General features: G+C 43.1%; 1 protein-coding gene across 1 annotated transcript in view; it reads right to left on the bottom strand.

Annotated features, from left to right (window-relative positions):
• GLYR1 (glyoxylate reductase 1 homolog) overlaps window positions 1–22,768 on the bottom strand; it is a 456,170-nt gene that overhangs the window by 344,336 nt on the left and 89,066 nt on the right. Inside the window, exons 2-3 of the mRNA XM_085632218.1 lie at window positions 17,093–17,129; window positions 14,680–14,759 (exon numbers count right to left, since the gene is read on the bottom strand). Coding sequence (XP_085488344.1) covers window positions 14,680–14,759; window positions 17,093–17,129 — 117 coding nt within the window. The remainder of the gene's footprint in view (window positions 1–14,679; window positions 14,760–17,092; window positions 17,130–22,768) is intronic.

The raw sequence follows: 22,768 nt of genomic DNA, 5'->3' as shown, positions 1-22,768 counted from the left end.
GAACTCTTTTTCCTTGAGACTGCTAAGTCGAGCAGTCAAATCTTACTTGTACCAAGGCTTCATCTATTCTCATTGAGAACGGACATTTAGGAATGCGAGCTAACTGTAATTGAATAATTATATCATCTCTGGAACAGTAAGAGCCCGGGAAATGGTTCCGCTAATCCGGAATCATGCTTGTCACTATTATTGTTTCACTGAGCCGCGGCTTCTGAGTAGTCTTGGTCCCTTGATACGTTGACCTTACAAATTCTCTTATCAGTGTGTCAATATTCATATCTTCTCAATATTAGTTCCTCATCAAAGTCTTGGGGGAAAACGTAGCTTGCCTTTTTGCACGGAAGTTAAACTCTTCCTTCTAGAGACAACAGCACCAATACTTCTTCAAATCATCTCCCTGTTGTGATGCAAAACATATATTCTTCCTCTATCCTTCCAAATAACTATCTTTCACTATTCTAATTCAACACAAATCCTTTATGGGTCCAGGAGTAGCGTGCTATTCACTGAAAAAGCACTTTGACGCTTCATACGGGTTAGTAAGCGCTATATAAATACAACTACGATACAATACAATGCAATAGCAGAGTAGATGTTCAGTGTCTTGAGTCAGCCAGTAGCTATTGGGCAATATCTCCATGTGTGATCCTGATGTCTAAGGGTGTCGCAGCAATTGCTCTGTAAGTAGAAAGTTACTTTCCTCTGAGCAGCTAAATCTCTTAAGTTAGCAAATAAGAGCCATCAAGGCTTATTTAAGGTGGAAGTAAAAGTTAGATACAGTAGGACACTGTAAAAAACAAAATAACTTTCATGTCAGTGAGGGCTTTAGTTTGATATTACCTCAAGTTATAGTTTCCGCATGCTACTTTTTTTTTTTTTTACCACAGCAGTCTTATGCAAAAAGTCATTCTATGGGGCTCTCTCTGTATGATGAAGATCCTTGGAACAGATCAGTTTCTTCTTACGCTCAAGGGCTTTCTCCCAAAAGGGACTCAGTCTTGTGAAAGGCATACAGATGAATACTAGACAATGGACCAAACTTATATGGTCCCAACCCTGGGTACTAAACTGGACAACTCAGCTGCTGAGTCCACAGTTTGGGAATTGATGTAGAAAACATCTTATATTCTGGAAAGGCGAAAAACACACCACATAAACAGAGGACCCAAGCCCAAATTAGTCAATGATAAGAGCCCCAAAGATACATTTTTGAAGTTAATGGTAATGAGATTGCACTATGGAATCCTAGGGTAATTAAACTTTAAGGCCCAAAATCTAAGACTCTACACGTTACCATCACCCACAGAACAAAGGGAATCTACCAGAGGCCTCTTAACAGGTAGGTTCTGGGAACTGCCTTGGTTACAGTTTTAACACAATTTCACTGGGAGTGTATGCACTGTAAGGCGATTCAAATGGCTTGAAAAAGAGGACACCATTCCCAACAACAACAAAAAACAGAACCACACATCAGTGCTATTGAGGCAGAGGCAGGCTCGTTTCCGTTATTCATAGGCAAGAGTGGCACTGCAGTGCCATGACCCGGATGATACGCTTCTTCAAACATGCTTCTCCTGGGACAGCTCTGTTGTGAGACACTTAAGATGTCTTGGAGACCGCAGGCTATAGAGAAATTCTTTAGTCAGCTTGGCTCTGATCTGCTCTTCCTGGCTGGGACAGCGCAGCTCTACATGCAGTCTGGTAAGCTTTTCAGTCTCTTTTAAGGTGATAGTGTGGATTCAGGCAGGCTTGCATTACTTTGAATGTGCCAGGAGAGATGGTACAGCAACCAAACAGTTACCACTTAAGCTTCAAACGTCCTTTTGCAACACATCACATGCAGGCTTAGTCATGAACAATCTACCCAGCACTGGTCAAAAGGCAACTGCAGGAAGCCAGAGAGGCACAGGTCTGCTTTACTTGACATTTTAAGCACTCGATTCCTGGATAAAGGCAGCTCTGTGTTGTTGCTAGTTTTTTCCCAGGCACTAAAGCAAAATGTGTTAGACATTCTTCCTCAGAACTTAAGGAATCAAGGATATGAAAGGAACCATGTAGTGAAGATGAAATTTCACTTGAACCGAAACACAACCCCAATGCCCTCCACAATAGATACTGGAAGACACATTACTTCGGGCAATACATGTTGGCAAACATATCCACCTTAAGGGTGCTCCACTGAGCAAAGAGGTTCTGAATCAACTCCGCAGGAAACTGGGATTTTTATTGTAGTAGTCCCCCTACTTTTTGTTAATTGTTAACTATTATAATAATCGTTTTGATGGTTATGCCTCACAGGTTGTTGTTGAACTTAAGGCAGCCATACGTAGTATTGGAAATAATGACCATAAAGCTCTGAAGCTGCTTTGGTGGGGTGATTACAATGTCCATCACAGTCCAGAGGTTAATAAACCAGTTTGCGGTCTAACCGACGAGGGGGACAATGCGATACACTTTGAGCATAACAAGTATGGCAAGGCGATTAATAATCTCTTTCTGAAATTGTATCTCGTCACAGTGAATGAGGGGACTGATCAACCAGGCAAGTTCAGCCACACTTTTAAGGGATGCAGATTGTTCCTCTACAATTGACTACGTTCTGGTTTCAGTGCTTTAATAGATGATTGAGGTTACTTTTCGGTGTTTCAGTGATCAGGCGAAACGGTCTTGTAGGCTGCTGTTGGAGAGGGCAAGTGAGTCTCAATCCAGGTTGGCACTTAAACCTGTCCTAGCGAAGAGAAATGGCTTCGCCACAATGGGACATGGTAAACAAAGTGAAGTTTCTTCCTGGAGTTCCTAATCACAAGCAGGCAGTGGTCCATGTTTGTTTAGACCCGAATTTGGTCCCATCACAGGTTAGGCCAGCCTTTTTGGATATCTTGACGCATATAAAGCAAGATCTGACATGCAGTCCTCGTAATGCAGATTCTCATTTCCGGGGGTGGTTTGACTCCGCTTGCACAGAAGCACGGGTAAATGTGTAACTGTCCCTACGTATCATCCCAAGAGATAGGGAACACATAGGTCTACGTGCATTTTCTTAAGAGAACCAAGCACCTAAATTAAAAAAGATCAGGGTGAGGGCCTGGGAATCTCTAAGGGAAGCCAGTATGAAGCAAGATAGCGCAGGGTTTTGGAGGGAACTTAACACCCCCTACTTCAAGCAACATACTGTGAGAAAGTGGCTCTGTATATACTGTTCCCTAATAGGTACAGGGTGTACAGAGTCCACAGTCCCCAAGGGTTTGGCAGAGGCTAAAGTTAGATATAACCTTACTCTCTAAAGTGGTAGCTTGGTCGAGTGGTAATGCAGTATCAGAGGACAGTGTAAAGCATTTGTTGTACACACTCAATCAGCAAATGGTCTCACACACTCAATAACTGAACTCTAGGCCAATGGTTTATATATAAAACATATATGCTTGTTTAATTTTAGAACCAACAATTGGCATTAAAATATACTTTCTCAGAATGAGATGCTTTATATAAATACTTTTGCAATATGCAATTGACTTTTGTAAACAGTTACAAGTGGTTGCAATAGGCAACACTATTTTAAACACAATAATGCATTGAGCTCAATGGCAAATTCAAGTTATTTGCAACAGATTACCTTTTAGATTACTTTTGGAATTCCAGGACTGGATCCTAGAGTCAGTCCTGGGTCAGTACTCAGAATCAAGTGATGAAAGTCGACTTAATTACTGTAATGATTTTTAAACAATATTTAGCTATTTCAAAAGTTGACACTTAGAAAATATTTCAAAGAAAACGGTCAATGATTCCCTATGGAAGAAAATTCAAGTTGCAGGTACAGTATGTTCTCGTTACTTTTGTAATCCAGTACTGGGTGCCTAGACTCAGTACTGGGACCTTTATCCAAAACAAGTAAGTTATTACGTTTTCAGATATTATACAATTTTTGAAGAATATTTAAAGATTGCAGAAATCGACACTTAAAAGAAATTTCACAGAAAAACAGTCAATGGTTTCCTATGGAAGAAAATTGAGTTAGGGGTAAGTTCAGTTGTAAGTATTTTTCAGAGTCAGTGCTGGGCACCAAGATTTCGATTTCGTTACTCGGCTGATTTTTGGTGAATATTTTAAGATTTGAAAAGTCCACACTTAGAAGAAATTTCAGGAAAAGGCCAGTCAATGTTACCCTATGAGGAAAATAGAGTTTGCGGTTTAAGGGTAAGTACTCGACTGGCAGAGTTGAGGTTCTGGGCATAGACTCAGGGGTCCCCCAGGGTCAGGTAGGTACAGTTGGTTCACCCTCAGCGGCTCTAGGGCGGCCGGGTGCAGAGAGAGTTAGGACCAATGTTATCCTATGAGGGATAGGGGGGCCTTGGTTGGTGGCTGCTGACTGGCAAGCCACACGGCTGTGGAAGCTGGGCTCCTGGTCACTTACTCAGGGCAAGTGGGGAAGTAAGTAGGTGTAGAGTTTTCACTGACAGGGCCACTCGGGCGGCTGGGTGCAGAGTGCTTTTGAGCCTTCGGGCGCTCAATTGATTTCAAGGGGAAATCTCTGGTTTAGAAAAAGACTGCAAGCTCGGGGACGAGGACTCTTCAGGTGCCACCACCACTTCGAGAGGTAAGTTGGGTAGTTGGAGGATAGGTAGGTACCCCAGGATTGGGCACAGGGGGCCGTGGGGTGCCGCGTGCAGGGGTGCCTTTTGGTGTCGGGAAACCTTACCCTCTGTTGATCGTGGTTGGGGGGGGGGGGCACCTTGTTCTGAGGCTGCAGGCTTCTTCAGGAGTGTCGAGGGAGGTCCTTGGGTGCCGGACTCGGGGTCACAGTCGCCGTGGGGTCGTCCTCAGGGTCTTTGTTCACTCCGGCACTGGCCAGGCTTGGCTGGTGCAGAGTGTGCTGGGTTTGCGGTTCCGGGCTGCTGCCAGGGATTAGAGGTAGGTTTTGAGTAGAGCCTTTACTCATGGGAGTCCCAGGGGCTTAGAGCCAAAAGGTAGCCAGGTCCTCCGGGGTTGGTGAGGTTGCTGGCCACAAGAGATGCTGGGTTGGAGGAGGAGCAGGTTCGAGGGTCGACAGGCCGGGAGCCAAAGCAGTTGGTGTCTTCCTCTTTTCAGCAGCTGCAGGGCAGGTCTTTTCTTCTTGCTCTTTGTAGTTTTGAATCTGGAATCTGGGGGAAGGAAGGTTCAGGGTGCCCCTAAATACTAGATTTAGGGGTGTTACAGGTAGGTGAAGGGCAGGAACCCTTTGGGGTGGGTACACCCCCTATCCTGCCTCTCTCCTGTGGGAGGGGGGCAGTAGCCTAGTCCTGATAGGGTAGGGCTCCCCATCTTCAAGATGGCGAGAGCCCGGAGATGTGCTTCACCTCGCCTCCCCCACCGGAGGGGTGGGGTTGGCAGGCTGGCACACCCACTGTCCTTATTTGGGGTTTCCGACCAAAGCTTCTCGCCAGAGTGGGAGGTTGCAGGGGCCTGGGGAAGCTCACAGAGGCGGCATGCCTTCGAAGCTCCCCTCTGCCCATCCTGGGGGAGGAGATTTAGCACCTCGCCCAGGATGTGCATTGTTGCAGGCCCAGGAGAGCAGGGGCTCTCCTACCCAGGGGTCCAGCAACATGTCTGCTGGGTGGCAGCCTAGGCAGCCTCAGAGCAGACGTGGATTGTAGGTTAGATTTTAAGAGGGCACCTCTAAGATGCCCTCTTGGGTGCTGGGTACATTAAATCCCACACTGGCATCAGTGTGGGTTTAATGTGCTGAGAAGTTTGATACCAAACATCTCAGTCTTTAGTGTTGCCATTACGGTGCTGTGGAGCTCGTGTTTGACAAGCTCTCAGCACCATGTACTCTTAAATGGCAGCACTGCACTTACAGTGCTCAGGAATGGACCTGGGCACTGTAGAGGCACTGGGCTCCTGTTCCTGTGCCCACACCATTGGCATAAGGCACCCAGCTAGAGGGGTGACTGATGTATGCCATGGCAGTGTAGGTGATGGGCATAGCACACAGGGATGTGTGCCATGTCGACTTTGTTTTTGTCTTGCACCCAAACACTCAGCCTGCAAAGGCAGTGTGTGTGTGTGTGTGTGTAAGGGTACAGGGCCTTTAAGGGTGGCACAAGGAGTGCTGCAGCCCTTAGAGGCCTTCCCTGGTCACAAGGCCCTGGGTACCATTTACCAGGGGCTGACATGTGGCCAGGGTTTGCCAATTTGGGTTTGGTTTGTTTTAGGGAAGGAACATAGGCCCTGGGCACCTGATTGGCAGGAGTCCAGGGCACACTCAGTCAAAGTACATTCAGCAATTCAGCAAAAAGTGAGGGCATACCATGCAAGAAATATGGCACTTTCTCACAGAGAGAGTCTAGAAAGGGTTATTTTGGGGATCATAGTAATAGTATGGGGTTTAGGATAAATGAGAGAGTGGATGTAGAGGATATATTGATAGATGTATAGGGTGAGAGATACGGTAGTGCATTGGAAAGAGTAGTAGAAGTTTGAGATGAGTCAGAAGGTTGGGCCAGAGGATATATTGAGATAAGTATAGGCTGAGAAATAGGGTAGTGCATTTGAAATGCTAAATTAGAAGAGAGTGATAAATATATAGATCCATAAGTACATTGAAAGTATATAGATGCATAAAGATGGTAAGTATATATAGGTTAAAGATACTGATAGAGGTACAGGATGAGAAATAGGGTAGTGCATTGGATATACTTCTTCAGGCGAAAGGTAACAGACACACAGATCCAAGTACATGGAAGGTACAAAGATGCACAATGGAAGTAAGTACATGTAGACCAAAGATGATTTTTATTTATTTATAACACAACATAATTATTCTATATGTTTATACAAAGCAATACACATAGATAGGTACATATCTATAGTGAAAATAAATGCTTATATACAGAGGAATATGCTGTAAATTTCTATTTGAGTATGGTGCTTATGTGGGGAAGAGCCAATTCTGGAGTAGTTTTCTGAAGATATGGTGGTTGTCGGTGGATCTTATGTTGGGGGGGGGGGGGTAAAGAGTTCCATAGTTTGGCTGCTTGAACAGAGAAGGATGTACCACCCATGGTTTTTTTCTTGTATCTTGGGATTTGGGTTCCTGTAGTGTTAGCGCCTGTAATTCACTAACTCTACGTAAGATGTTATTGCCACTAAAAAGGCCGTCTTTAGTGTGAGCATTTGTGGCGTTGCTTTGTGTAGTGGTTCGAATGGTTCTTTCATCATCTGTGCAAGAACTATATTTAGGTTCCATGTGGGTGCTGGCAGCATTTTTGGAGGTGTGATTCTTTTCCCTCCTTCTAGGAACCTTTTGACCACATGAGAAGTGAAGAAACGTTTCCCTGTTTCACCTCTTGTATATGCTACAATTGCTGCAAAGCGTACTTTTAATGATGTGTAGCTTAGTTTACTCTGTAGTAAATGTGTCAAGTACTTCAGAACTGTTCTCTCCTTTCTGATATTTTTTTTAAAATGTTCTTTAAGGCACCATTGTGCACATCTTTTCCATTGTGCTGTGTAAATTCTTGTTGTTGGCTTTCTAGCTTCTCTGAGAAGAGCCATTGTGCTTTCTAGCAGTTTGAGATGTGCAAATTGTAAGTCCTCAGGAGCCATGGTGCTAGGCTTAAGCTCTCGGGTTCTGGGTGAAGTACCCTTCCGTTTTGCACTGTTAGTAAGTCTTGCTTTTTTGGTAATTTGTGCATTGTTCCCTGAGATATCACCATTATCTCGGAGAACCAAGTCTGTCAGGCCCACTGTGGTGCAATTAGATTCATTGTCATTTGGCTGATTTTGTATTTGTTGATCACCCTGTGGAGTAGTGGTATTGGGGGAAAAGTGTAAGCAAATATGCCTGACCAGTCTATCCAGAATGCATTCCTTAGGGACTGATTGCAAGGCTGCCTGGATGCAAAGCTTTGATATAAACACTGTGGGGTGCTGCAAATAGGTTTATTTGTGGAGTCCCCGATTTCCTGAAAATCTTTTGTAGTTCCGAATGCTTCAGTTCCCACTCGTGGGATGAGGACGTTTGTCTACTTAGTCTGTCTGCTTCTACTCTGTCCTTTCCTGGTAGGTGTATTGCCATTATGTCTATGTTCTTTGGACTTGCCCATCTTCAAAGTTCTTTAGCTAGAGTGGAGAGTGGTACAGACTGAGTTCCTCCTTGCTTATGTAAAACATGGTGGTTGTATGTCCGTTTGTATCAACACCTTCTTTCCATAGAGCTCATTCTGAAAGGCTTTTGAGGCAAATAACACAGTCTTCAACTCCAAGATATTGATGTGTTTCACTGCATCCTGCGATGTCCACAATACCCTTACTTTGAGGTTGTTCATGTGTGCTACCCATCCTATCTGTGAAGCATCAATTGTTATGGACAACCACTAGATCCTCCCAACTCCCTGTTGCTTGTGACCATTGTTCTTGGAGCCATTCCTGAAATGGTCTCATGTGAATGTTGGGAATCAAATGATTGCATGAAATCATCATTCCTGGTAGTTTCCCCACTGTTCACACTGTCAGAGGTTGCCCTTTCTGGTATAGATGAGTCTCCTTCAGTAAGGCTACTCATCTTTTTGCTCGGGAAAGCCTTTCCTAACACTGTATTTATTTTTGCGCCCAAGAACACCTTCATTTGTTCCGGCTCTGGTGAAGATTTTTCGCAATGTATTGAAAATCCGAGCTGAGCTGGTGTCTGTGTCACCTGTTGTATATGCTGTTTGCAGAGACTGTAGGAGCCTGCTCTTACTAACCAGTCGTCTAGGTACGGGTAAACATGAATTCCTGGTCTTCTCAGATGAGCGGCTACTGCTGCTAGGCACTTGGTGAACACTCTTGGTGCCGATTTTAGGCCGAACGCCAGCACTTTGAATAAATAGTGTGTCTTGTGAACAACAAATCTTAATAGATGTTTGTGTCTTCTGTTCATAGGGATGTGTACGTATGCATCCTTTAAGTCTATGGTTGCCATGTAATCTCATTTTTGTGAGTGAGGTATCACCTCTTGCAGAGTAGTCTTTTTGAATCTGTGTTTTTATTAATTTGTTTAGAAACCTTAGGTCTAATATTGGGCGCAATGTTCCGTGTACTTTTGGAATTAGGAAGTACGTGGAGTACATGCTGCTGTTCTTTTCCTTGTGTGGTACACGCTCTGTTTTTTTGAAGTTCCTGCACCTATTGGGGTAGTTTAGATAACTCCCTTTTTGAAAGTATCTTTTTTTTGGTCTTTTGTTTGGAGGTTGCTTGCTTAGCTCTCTGCAGTAACCGCAATCATATTGAATGTCTATTTAAAATTGGTATTCTTTTAAGTGTTAATATTGCAATGGTTTTAGTTAACTATGAAAAAATAAACTTAAACTATGCAGTAACCGTACTGTATTATGTTTAATATCCATTTATCTGAAGTGATGTCCTTCCATTTTTGAAGGAAATATTGGAGTCTGCCTTCTACTGGTGTAGTATGCTGGAGGAACTGTGAACTTACAGGATGTTGTTCTCGTATAGGCTGAGTCCTTGTGGGCACACTCAGTGGTGTTCTCGGACAGTGCAAGCTCTGGAATGCAATCACTTAGTTGTGGTTTGTGGTCCGCCTCTTTGTGGCTGGCCTCTGCCACGGCGGCGCCCTCTAAAGGATTGCCTTCCTTGCGGATACTGCCAGTTCTGCTGTTGCCCTAGCTGCTGACCTTGGCTTGCTCCTTGGTAAGTTTGCGGATATGTTTGATGCGAGGTAGTAGGTTGGTGGTTACCTCTACCAGTTGGTCTTCTTGAGGGGGTGCCTCTACGCATGCCTCTGAATTGAAGGGCACCCATCGGCTTTGCCGTTTCTTTGTCCTTTTTTAATTGGTTTAGTTTGTCGTCAACTAAGCTTCCAAACAGTTGTTCACCATCGAACGGTGAGTTTATAATGTTGCTTCAAACTTCTGGCTTGAAACCGGAGATTCGCAGCCATGTGTGTCTTCTTTCAGTGATGTCGATCATCATTTGTCTGCTTGATGCCAGACATGTGTTAGCAATGTTTTGACCTTCTTCCATTAAGTGGCTAGCCCTTCTTTGGAACTGTTCTAGTAGCTTCTTTAGTAGGTCTCCTACTTCCTCCCAATGTAGATAAGCATGTCTGCTCAGTAATGCATTAGAATTAACTATGCACCACTGGTTTGCTGCACTTCTCTCTACCTTTCTCCCCACCAGGTCCATCCTCTTGCTTTCTAGGTCTGGTGGTGGACCAACTGTGGTTGGTACATTAGCTTTTCCTAGCTGTGGAAGTAATAATAGAGTCAGCTGGTACCCACCCTTTGATGCACATAGGGTCCTTTGAGGAATGTTTGTACTTCTCTCCTCTTGGTGGGACTGCCCTGCATGTTGCAGGCTCTTTAAAGGCCTCTTTTCCATTATCCAATACACTTGGCAGCATTGGAAGAAATTGGTTCCTTGATTGTGTTGGCATAAATGTCTCTAACAGAAAACATGATTGGGGTTATTCTTCCTCTAGCTGCACTCCATAAGTTTCAGCTGCCTTTTTATTGACCTGATTGTACATCCCAATGTCATCTGGTGCGGAGCACCTCGAAGGATATGTATCCACAGCCTCTTCTGGTGATTCAGTGTTGAGATCTTGCCATTGCAGGTCTTGAGTCTGAGTTCGCCAAACCCACATATTTGTGTTCCTCGTCTTCGCCCTGTTCTTCGAAGAATTCTTCTTCTTCGTCAAGCGGTTTGGGTGTCGTTGGAGGCTGCAATTCCTTAACGACCTTCTCCCCTTCCGGTGACCTTTTCGGCAATATCTTGAATTGCTTCAAGCTTTCGCAGAATTCTTTTCTTGCGCTGTAAAATACTTGCCATTTCAGCTTCCAGGCTCTTTTTTTTCCATCTTGGCCGAGTGAGTTGCGGCATTGAGACCTTCGACCTTTCTTTTCATGCTTGCTGACACCAATCTAGCCGTCGAAGCTTGTTTTGACCTCTCCTTTGTCGACGCCAAAGCGTCTTTTTCGTGACCGTCTTCCGACGTCTTCGATCTTTTGAGGGTCTATGCAGTCACGGAGTCCTTGTCCAAGGATCCGGAGTGTTTATCTTTGGACGGAACTGCGATCGTCCAGTGCTTTGACTCCAAGCCTCTTTTTGTTGATCTAGAGTCAATTTTTCATGACTCTTCTAGTCTTTGAGTTCGGCAGTTCCCTTACCTCATTCTAAGTCTTCATCTCGATCTCTAAGACGTCTGTTCTCGTTGACTTCTGGCCCTTCGGCGATGCTGTTCTCCTCTTCCCTGGAGAGGCTCAGGTCTTGAAGCGATAGTGGTGGGCCTTGGCCTTGCATGTTATAGTTGGCTCTTCTATGTATGTCTTACACCCTCAACGTCTTTGGGGTGAAGGCGGAGCACGCGTTGCAATTGTCAGTTGGGTGATCTAGCGGTAGGCAAAGGTTGCAGACTACTTGTGATGACAATTCTTGCAGAACTTGAACGGTCTTGTCCATTACCACGCACAGGGAGCCCCCTGCATGCGCATTCTCCATTTATCGAAGATTTGATGTTTTCACCTTTCGGCGACCTCCGGCTGTTTGGATTGCAGTCCGGAAAATCGAAATCTTGTACGGCTGTCCTGCTGTTTGGATTGCAGTTCGGAAAATCGAAATCTTGTACGGCTGTCCTGCCGAAGTTTGTCCTTATTTTTTCGTCGATTCTTCTCTCCAAATATCAGGAGCTCCTTCCATATCAATCCAGATCCAACAGTGGAAGAAAAGAATCTGAGGTTGGCGAACAAAGGTGGGAGCTTCCAGAGGAAGCCCGTCGACGTCACAAGAGGACACCAAATGGTGGTATGTCGACGTCCACCAACAAAAGGAAAAAATAAATAAAGACTACAACAATTCCAGACCCAACCACTAGATGGCGGAATAATGCACAACATGTGAATCCAGAAAAGATTCAAGCTGCAAAAATCAGCCTATCCAAAGCAGGAGGTTTCAAATGCCTCTGGCCGCCTTTAATATGCGACCCGTTTCCCCAGACAGATAACTGCAACCCGCTGCCCTAGACCCACTGTGCACCATGGACAGGCGGGAAAATTAGCTATGCAGGGGGCATTTTGCGCTGCCAGGCTGGACACACCTCTAGGTTGGGCAGCCTGAAGTGAACACGAAGATAGGAATTCCACCATCTTGTGTGTGATGGAATTAGGAAGTCTGGGACAGGGCGATGCCCACTCCCCAAAGGAAGTGTCATCTAATTTGGTGCAGTGACTCCAGGGGTAAGTAGCCCATTGACGACTACTACTAACTCCCTTTAACACTCCTAAATGGAGTATTTAGGGGACCCCTTGATACCAGGACTTCAGACTTTGATGGACAAAAAGAAGAGGTGGACAAAGAAGAAGGGCTAACCCGAAAACAGAGGAGCAACTACTGACCTGGCGCCAACCCTGCCGGCCTGCCTTCTGCACACGACCCTTGTGGAGAACCTGACTTGTCCTGTCGCTGTGCAGACTACAAGAAACCCAAAGGTCTGCCAGTACTTCGCCAATTGTCAAAGAGCTACCCCCCTGCAACCGCAGGCACCAAAGACGCAATGCTCAGTACACTGACCTACGGCGACTACCAACGCAGCAGTCGCCCCGGAAGCAGTGGCTGTATTCCTACAGGACCGACCGGGGCCACACAACACCAATATGGACCCCTTGCAGCAGCCAAGGCTTGTTGTGTCCAGACCAGGCACAAAAGCCAAGGAAGCCAGACCTGCACATCGAAGGACTTAAGGGACAGTGAGACCCACAACAAGAGTGCCCCAGCTGTCATCTTCTGGAGAAGACAAAGCTAGAGTCCTCAACCGCTGCCACCCAACACCTCAAAAGTACCTATGCACCCGCACTCCACAGCCCGAATCCAAGGTAGGCGACAGTGCCAAACGGGGTCCCCAGACCCACAGGAGCTAAGCTCACCCTTGGGTTTGCCCAGACTAGACTTCCAGTCGCGCTTGCAGCCTCTTTCTGCAGTCCCCCTCACCCGCGAGTGACTAGTACCAAATCAGACACCAAAAGACACCACTGCACCCGAGCCCTAGGAGAAGTGGACCAATGATGTCCCAACGGGACCAGGGATCTTAAGGGTCAAGCCCCCCCCTGTGGGTCTGCATTTCTGACCAGATCCAGAAATTGCAGTTTCAACTTTTGAAATGCATAACAATTCATCTCTCGAAAAGTATGATCCTGGTGATCTTGGTATCTAAATTCATATAACAATAAGAGTTATTTTTATAAATTGGTGTCGGATTTCTTTACTGAATGTGTGTTTCACTTACTGTCTTTACGTGTGCTATAAAGGATTTGCACTACCCTCTGATATGCCTAACTGCTCACCCGCACTACCTCAAATGAGAGCATTTGGGTTATCATTTGTACCTCTGTAAACCAATTGGGGTTGGCCTGGACTCTTTACACAGTTTACCTCTTTTTGATCCACTATATAAAGAGCCAGCTTCCTACAACCTCCAGGTGGAGACACCACTCATGGTAAGCAAGATGCACAATGAGGCGGTCAGCTCCAGTGTTCAGAGAGCCTGCCAGGTAGCTCACTACTAGCCAAACCATGTGCTGGTGATGAAGAGACCAGAGTCGCAGGACTTTCCAACAGAGAAGCTGCAACCCTACTTGTTTGTTGGTATACCATACCACACTGTGGTCACTTTGCCGGACCACATCTGGACCAACTGACTGCGAAAGAAGGGAAGTGGGACATTTCAGCACTGCACTGCAAATTTGAGAGAAAATCTCTGAAAAACTCCTGACAGGTATATGAAACAATAACAAATACAACCAGGGGCAGGGAGATATTCAGTCAAGCACACATCCTCCCAAACAAGACTTATTCAAACTTATATTTAACTACAAAAGTGTGAAGCTCCATAAAGGAAAAGGGTTCCAAAGCCCACAGCGACAGTCTAGACGCAACAGATCTAGGCGCATCTCCTTAGGAGCACAAACACTTCATCATTAGTCTGTTCTCCTCGTTGGGCTGGTGCTGTCATGCACAACAAATCCAGTCAGGCACCTGACACATTTAAAAGTCTAGAAATCTGCAGGTAGATAGCCCTACAGGTGCATCTTGCTCACCTTTATGGAACTTCATATTTACTTTTTGGTTATGCTGCACCTTTACTGGGTTTTTTCTATTGATTTCCAATTACTTTTTTTACAGTTCTACTTGAATATCTTTTTTTTTACATCGTTTTACCATTGATTTTTGAAGTGTTATTTTTTGTTTTACTTTTTTGGAGGGACACTTGATTGGGTTTTCTTGGATTTTAATGTCTTCAAATTGGTACCACCAATTTGAAATGTAGGACAATTTAAAATAGTTTTAGCCTTTCTGCTGTTGGTGTTTTTCACCACTTTTCCTTATCCAATAATTTTGAATGCAACAATTGTTCCCCTAGAATATTTCTATAATTTTTAATTTTGCTATCTCGAAGTCCATTATATGTTTAACTTGACTTTAATCTTTTTACACAAACTAGCTGTGAGTGTTAAAGCTCATTATTATTAGCTTACCTACAGAGAATTTTCTGAGGTTTGCTCTGTTGCACAGGCCAGTATTAAAAAAACTACCCTCTTTGAAATTTGCATTTCTTTATGGATTGCAATGAAGGTTTATCACACAGAGTAACAATACAACACAAAGTGTGAAAACAGAAGTTACTAGAAATATCAGGTAAATACTTACTGATCTTCTGTTCCAAAAAACTTCACAAAAAAGCATTTTTTCCCTTGCGGTTTCTTCAAATCTTTGGGAGGTGTGACAATCTACAAAGTATAAGAGATCAGTGGTTATATATTTGCAAAACAGAAGTTTGCAATAACTTAAATCAAAAACTGGTTACTACAACATCACTTAATGCTGGGCCTGTGTACCCCACATTTTTAACAGTACAACACACAATCCGCAGCATCTCATCCGTCCCTAGGAATGTTTAAAGGGGGTGTGTATACACATACATCTCCTACCACCTCCCATTAATCAAAGTGTATCTGGTGGACGAGATGGGTGCCTTTGTGCTTCCCAGGTTTCCCTTGATAAACGTAATGGTAATCTTAAACAATCGGACCTAAAGAAGATCTGTCAGCTTGGTTTCAGCACGGAAAATGATTGCTCAACACAACTGACATGAAGACCCTGAAAGAAGTGATCAAGTTGCTGACTGCAAGGCCGGGGAATACAGAATGATACTCATGCTTTCTGAGGGCACCAAAAAGAGCAGTAGCACAGTCTTTTAAACCATTTGGTGAATAATAGATTCTCCACGTTCTGCTGCTCAAAGGGCTCTTATTTTCAGTGGTAACAGTGTTCAAGGTGCACCACACTAGCCAAAGTAGAACGCTAACAGCTTCGAAACTTAATTTCACAGTGATTTCATTCTGTAGGCCACATGTTCTAAGGGTCCTGTAAGTCCTGATATTAAAAATGCTATCTTCTTTCAAGGTTTCATACAGGCCAAGCAGAACCTACATAGAACATTGGATGCTACGATGAGACGTTCGAGAGACATAAATCAATGATGCAATCTGCCTCTAAAATATGAAGGAAAATCCTGGCCTTCTACCTTATCAGATGGCATATGGGATTTTTCTGGCTCCCATGGAATTTTGTCAAAGCTTCTTGAACAAATGCAGGTATCATTAAAAAAATAACCTTATGGAAGGCACCATGAAGATCAAAACAAACCAGTGTACTCCAATTAATCTAGCAGAGGTTATAACTGCTCACTTATATATAACCCTATGTAGCAAGCATCTCTACTCAGGAGCTAGAATAGACTGGAGCGCAGAAAAGAGGACTAAAAAAAGTTTAGGAAAGAACTGACTTGTAGAGGTTTCTGTGCAAGTAAGTTCAAAGAACAAGAAAAAGTTAAGATTAGTTTTTAGGTCTCGCCTGAACCAGCGCATGCGTTTGATCGTGATCGCGATCGCTTTCACTTTTGCGGCCGCACGGCCGCTTGGCATAGTCAATAGGTCTCGCTTTTGGGACCTTATAAGTGTTTAGTTATGCAACTGTTGCATGGCTAAACACTTATAAGGTACCAAATTCGATACCTATTGGCTATGCCGATGCTTGTTAAATATGCAAGTGATTCTGCTTTACTGATCGAGTCTGGCAGAGAATAAAATGTATTGATTTACAGATTACAAAAGCTATAATCCACTACTATTGAAAGCAGGAAGGGAGAAGGCCTAGGTAGACCTTTGTTGTACCCCTGTTTCCTTGTATTCAGCTATAACAATAGGTTGTCATTCAGGATGGAGGGGGTTATTACAGTGGCTTCATTATTTAACAGGTACAGGCCCTTGGAAATGATCCAATAACTCCACTTTAAGCCAGAGTACATTTTATTTCGCATGTAAGCCACACTCCTAAAGAAGGAATGTATCTATCTTTTAAAAGTGTTTGCACCAATCGCAGTGCTGTCTAACATAAACCCTTCACTTGTGACCAGTCCCAAAAACCTCTACACGGAGAGGACACCATTCCATTCCTGTCATCCTCCTGTGCTTTGCATGGAAGAATCTATACAAATACCTTGCTGCATTGCTGTGCCCGTTTACCAGGTTTGATTCACTTCTGTCAGCCGCTGCCAGGTGAAAGATGGCTACAGGTTGTTCAATAAGCGTTGACTCTGCTGCATTGCTTTTCTGGTGATGTGGGGCCTGCCACTGAACTCTTGCTGCTCTCTATAGCTGCAGCCCTCAGGAAGTCTCATTCTCCTGGGATCTTAATAGAGTGTTACACCCAAGCTTTCTCTACAAACTGCTACACACCACTGCCTCAAACATCTATACTTCACTTCAGTTTTTACTACAAAAAAACTTTTGGGCTATGGGGATAGCTAGAGAACTTGGTTCATGCCCTTCTCACTGCCATAGTGTCCCCTTCACACAATTTTCAATGCAGGCTGAGGTTAATGCATAGTTCCAGTTATGTGAAAAAAAGCACAAATAGACATTAAAGACCAAAAATGAGGTTTGTGCTTCACCAACCTAATTATTAGGAAAGAACACTTGATCTTACATTGAAAATGGGATAACAAATTTCGAATTAAAGTGAGGCAAAGAATTATTTTTCATTACAAATATACACTCACCTTTCCAGGCCATGGTGGGTATTTACCAAGTTTCCCCCTACAAAACAAAAAAAACAGGCTTATTAAAAACAATGTAACAATACTGTATATATCAACCTCTACCCCTCACTGAGAGCTTAAAAGGTGCACCTAGAGCCCTAAATAAGCAAACAAGGACAATTTGTGAAGACGTCTGCTGGGCTAATCAAAATTAGAAGGGTCCATGGTGACTACACCCAATGCGCCAATAGAAGATAAAGTTTTGTTGTTCAGGTTTATATTCATTAACACAAATAAATCAACACTTAGAAAAGAAAAGCATGAACAGAAATGTGGAATAGGACAGAATAAATGAAAATGAGAGGAGATGAGATTCTAAAGGGCACGTGCTTTATGAAAAGAATGTGTACTTGTACATTATTCATTTCGTACAATGGGACTTTACTACTTAGTTAACAAGGTGAAGTAAAAAAAAAAAAAAACACACATCCCTTCATACTAATTCCAGTGTGGTTTGCCCTTGGCATAGCTCCATCACAACTGGCTGTGAATTGCCTGTTCTAGAAGACAACAACAAATTTAGCTTGAAAAAATAATCCCACTGCTTTAAAGGGAATTTGGAAACTTCTATATTGGAGAATAAATCCATGCGTGTAACATTCACCCATTACCTGCAGCATCTACTTCCTGTGGTTTTTCCAACATACGGGTCTGTGGCATTTTATGTTGAGCGAGGAGATGGCTGGCTGGGTGTTTCGAAGAAAGAGTATCACGGAATAGGTGAAGAAAAATTCACTATAAATATAATTTCACTAACTCAGTCGCCCTGCGTTGCCTACTTCTCGACTAGTTAAGATTAGCTTTTAAGGCATTACACGTTTGTGAGGGCAGAAAATAACCTAGATTTAGATGCCACGACAGCCAATTTTAATTTTTCTACGTTTTTGCCTGTTTATGTTAAGAGAGCATATTTCCCTCAAATAGTGAAGCGATTACTCTACCATGAATGTTCAAATATCTGATTAAAGATAAGAGCCAAACCTAGGCAAGTTCCTTCATACTAAACAGTGAGCTCTTGCTGTCATGTCCAAAAGAGCTTCCAAATCTGCAGCTGCTGTAAAGAAGTCACCTTTCCATCTTAATACCAGAATGTTTTTAGGAGGAAGAAACTGCAAGCATGTGAAGTACTTTTCAGTTTGTAGGTTAGAAACAGGAATAAGAGAATCTCCAACTAATCAGCCTCGGCACCAGGCAGGATGGTCTGTAGAGTTTCTTGCCCCAGTTGTATAATACATTTCATTCTTTATTCAAGACTGAAAATAGGACAGAGACATATTTTGTCTGTGCTAGGGCCACATAAATTATTACATACATCAAAGGAAGACTGCCCTCAGAATGAATGACACAGTTTGGGTGCACAATATATTATATACAAGTTAGATGGCTCAGGAGGGTGTCTGAACCAAACTGCAAAGCTAGATTCTTAACAGATGCCTCTAACCCAAGCGAAGAAAGCACTACAATGGTAGGCGCATACCTTGAAAGCAGTCCAGAAGAAAATTACTTTAAAAGCAGGAGTTGGTTTTGGCATCATCGAATGAGAAGATTTAGCAGATTTTTACGATTTAGGATAATCTGTAGACATGAGCAGGTTCTACTGCGCTAAAGTGAAAATTCAATACAATATAAAGTTATGGTTCACTAGGATCCGGAAAAAGGATAGAATTTGGCACTAGATTTTGTGATATAAAGTTTTATAATATTATGCTTTAACTAAGTGGCCAAGTCATCAAGAAACCGGTCAGACAAAACAGACCGCATGATCAGTTCACAAATGTTTTTTTAACTACAGTTGATAAATAATATAGCTGCCCCACTGCCTCTTCAACAAAAGAGGCAGGGAAGTAAAAAAAATCTGTAGGTGGTGTAGAAGATGAAGGGGTTGTATGATCAGTATCCACCATTTGCTGGTAGGCAATAGATATTACTGGTCTAGGTACCTATACTTTAGCCAAGAACACAAAACTTGACCAAGGAGGTTCGAAAAAAAATACTGCATCTCAAATGATGCCAACTTACATCATCAGGAGGAACTGCAAAGGTAGCAAATTATCACAATCCCTTCCTTGAACTATTGAACAAGTACTGCAGAGGCAGAGAAAAAAAACAATTTTCACTGGTATGAAAATATGTACGTGGGCCATACAAAAATGAAAAAAGGATCACAAGAGCATGCCTGCTCATCAATAAATTAAAGGAAATGTCTACAGAGAAGAGACAGAACCACAGAGCCACCACAATATGTAAAAGATTGCATCCTCAGGGACTGGCATCTAGCCGAGGGCAGGTGGGGAGTTAAATCAAGGCATCCAGAAGAGAGCCATAATAACCCTGCCAGCAATTTACACTATCCAAGATGGTAATCACAGCAACAACACTCTAACATCACAGTGCAGTCGCCATGCTGCCCATGGACATTTACATACAGGGGTGGAAGAAGGTAAAGAAATGGGAGTGACAAAAGGCAAACTTCTACAGCAGAGTAAGCTTGGAAAGAAGTTGGTTTAAGACTTTTGTTATAGGCTAGACGCAGGGGGACAGAGTAACAGATGTCATAAAAATTGCTGAGATTTTGCTGAATGGCAAGTATTTTCCTGTACATTCAGTGCGGTCAGAGAAGGAAGTGTGTGCTGCACATCGAGGAAACATGGGATGGCCAGATAAGCATATGTGCAACTAGTTCAGCAAGCATACATTATTAACTGGAGGCCTGATTTCGCCACACTTGGAGTATAGTTTGTAGAAATGCAGTGAGAAAGAATGCAAATTATATGATGGTAATAAAATAAGTTATGGTTGGTCTCCTCATGTTAATAGGTTTGGGTATTATAAGGACTAACACCTGGGTTTCAAAATATCCAGATGGCACTCAAAGAACTGGATGGATAGAAAGAAAGGCTTGAGCAGGGGCAGAGGGATACGTTTGCATTCAGCCCCTTCATGACATAGATGCAGTAGACAGCAGCATTGAGATGATTACTGTCAGGGAGTAACCTTGTATTTCAAGTGTTGCAGGCATACTTAACATACTACCTCAGAAGAATTTGTCACATTTCAGTTTTGTCATTCTCTGTATGGGGAGAGGAAAGAGACAGGCCTTTCAACTGCACACATAGTGGCAGGAGATAAGGGTTTCAGTGTAAGCAGGATAAGGAAGTAGTGTATCATGAGATGGAGGGACCAGAAAACGTTTTGTCTGGTCTGACTACTAGTCAGTGCTGTAGATCACACATACGCATTAGAAGAACCATCCTCATATAAAGAGAATTCTCAGAGTCCTGATATTGCATTGCTCAAAACTTCATGCACATCTTATTCTCTGCAAGTTTTGTGCAAGGATATAATGTTGTAACAGCAGGTGTGTTATCTCTTTCCACGTAATTCATTCAGAGAACCAAGTCAAGCAGCTGACTCGGAGATAATGCCCTGTTTTGGGCTGCGGTACCAGATCGTTTTGTATTTTAGGCCTGTACGAACAAGACCTTGCAGTTTGAATGAGGTTGGATTTCTGAAAGTACTCTGGTGAAATTCCGAATTTGGAAAGTAAGGAGCACATCATGGGCGGCATAAGGTAGGCAGATAAGAATGCTTGCAAATGACTAAAACAACTGGCAATCACTGTGAACAGCATTCCAACTCCCTGTTTTTGACCACCGCTCCACCCTTGACGTAGGCCCACTTTATGCAAATTAGTCTGCACCCACTCCTCATGAAATCAGTCTATACTTACATGCCAAGTGTGGCCCCCTACAGATAACACAAGCAATCCCAAACTGTTTTGTGCCTAGTCATTAAGGCATAACTTGGGGCCTGCGGCACAGCATGCAAGGGATCCACATCTTGGCAAAAACTTGTCTGGGGTTGCTAAAGTTTCCTATCAAAAGAGGCCTATTCTTGCAGTTTTGGCTCGGTTGCTCAGACTTGAGCAGGATCAAGGCGGATTTGGGCGACTCCAGTCTGAGGTGGTATGGTGGTCAAAAAGAATTATAATGGACTGGAATGAGGCCGGAGGTTAACTTAAACGTTTAAGTATACACAAACAGGCACCAAAGACAAATAATATTGGTTAAAGATGCCTTGAAAGAGAACCACCTGAAACCACGTAATAGACAACCATACTCACCGGCTGAAAGAAACAAATTATAATGTCTTTTGGCACACACCAATAAGGTCATGCACATAATGCAGCTCAGAAATATATACAGAATCTAGTCTACGTCAACCCAATGTAACGGTCACTAAAGAATGAGTCTACTCCAACCTGACAAACATGACCAAGCACGACCAGCCACTAAACAATATAAAAAAAACACAACCAAATGCAATGTCGATAAACCACCCGGACTCCAGGGAAAGTGACTCTCCTAGCTAAGACAATAGGCACGGGCCGATTGTAGTAGGCTGTATCCTAGCTCTAACGTCTTCTGGTATCCCAGTGGATTGTGGTATACATAAAAACACAGTACAACAATGAAGTGCTAGGGACACTTAAGGGGAAGTGGATTTATGAATCGCTTATTTTGGAATGTATGTACTCCAGCTAACCAATGCAGCTGGAGTATATAAACTGGCAATTTAATATTTGCTTTATGGCAAATGATGCATTCTTTCTCTTTTACCCCCCTAGGGTATATCTGCAGACTATTCCTGATGAGTTTCACAAATAGTGTGTAGCAGGACAAGTTGCTAGTCAAACCTGTGAAACCTAATGCAATGTTTTTAATGCTTGGAAAACAACTAAGATGTAAGGTATCATAGCTCACCCATGTATTGTGTATAAGTAGTACAGTATATGAGAGTCAGATTTAACAAGATAACTTGGGTGATCAGCGCAATAACGCAAATTGCCTATGCTTAATCACGCAGAGGGTATGCGATGCTGAATTTCAGTAGAAATGGGGCTGTACAGCTATAGTGTCCAAGTACTGCTATTAAGAGTTGGATATCAAGGGTACTGACCAGGAGTTGTCATTCAAGTATTTATTACTTTGGGAGAAACTATGATCAAATGAGAAACGTACTCCTAAAAAACCCTTAGGAATGCGCTGGGGCTTCAATGTGCTGACTCCCTTGCCTGGTTTAAAAGTCTTAAAAATTTCTAAATTTGTTTGGTGCTAATGAACTTCTGGAAAGGTCCAGAAATTGACATCTACACAATGAGAAGCGAAGATGAAGATCAAAGAAAAATAATGGCCTTACTTCAGAACAGGAGGGTGAGGGATAAACTGGACAGATAATGCACTTGCTTGCACCTAGAGATCAAACTAATTGAAGTAAGAGAATGGAACTGTGATGTAATAAGCCCTTTGTATATTTTAAAAGACTAATTTCAATTTAGGATGGGGACCCAACCATTTCTATTAGTTACATATAAATAGGAGCCAGTAGTTATAGCACGGACAGATGTAAGTTCTGCAGACAAAAAAAAACAAAATGATTTGGAGCAATTAAAATTTTTAAGCTCCCTGTACCAGTCTACAAAGAGGTCCTGGCTTAAACCAGTTTTATAAGCAACACAGGTTTCATGATTGGATATGGCAATTTTAATGCGAAAAGAAACAGTTAATGAGGCACGAATAACAGCAGTCTATGTTGATACGCTCATGTTCTCCACCAAATATCTAGGCTGTACTGGTT

This window comes from Triturus cristatus, chromosome 10 (genome assembly GCF_964204655.1).
Source record: "Triturus cristatus chromosome 10, aTriCri1.1, whole genome shotgun sequence".
In the NCBI taxonomy this organism is placed as follows: domain Eukaryota; kingdom Metazoa; phylum Chordata; class Amphibia; order Caudata; family Salamandridae; genus Triturus; species Triturus cristatus.
This window is presented reverse-complemented; position numbering and strand designations above follow the sequence as displayed.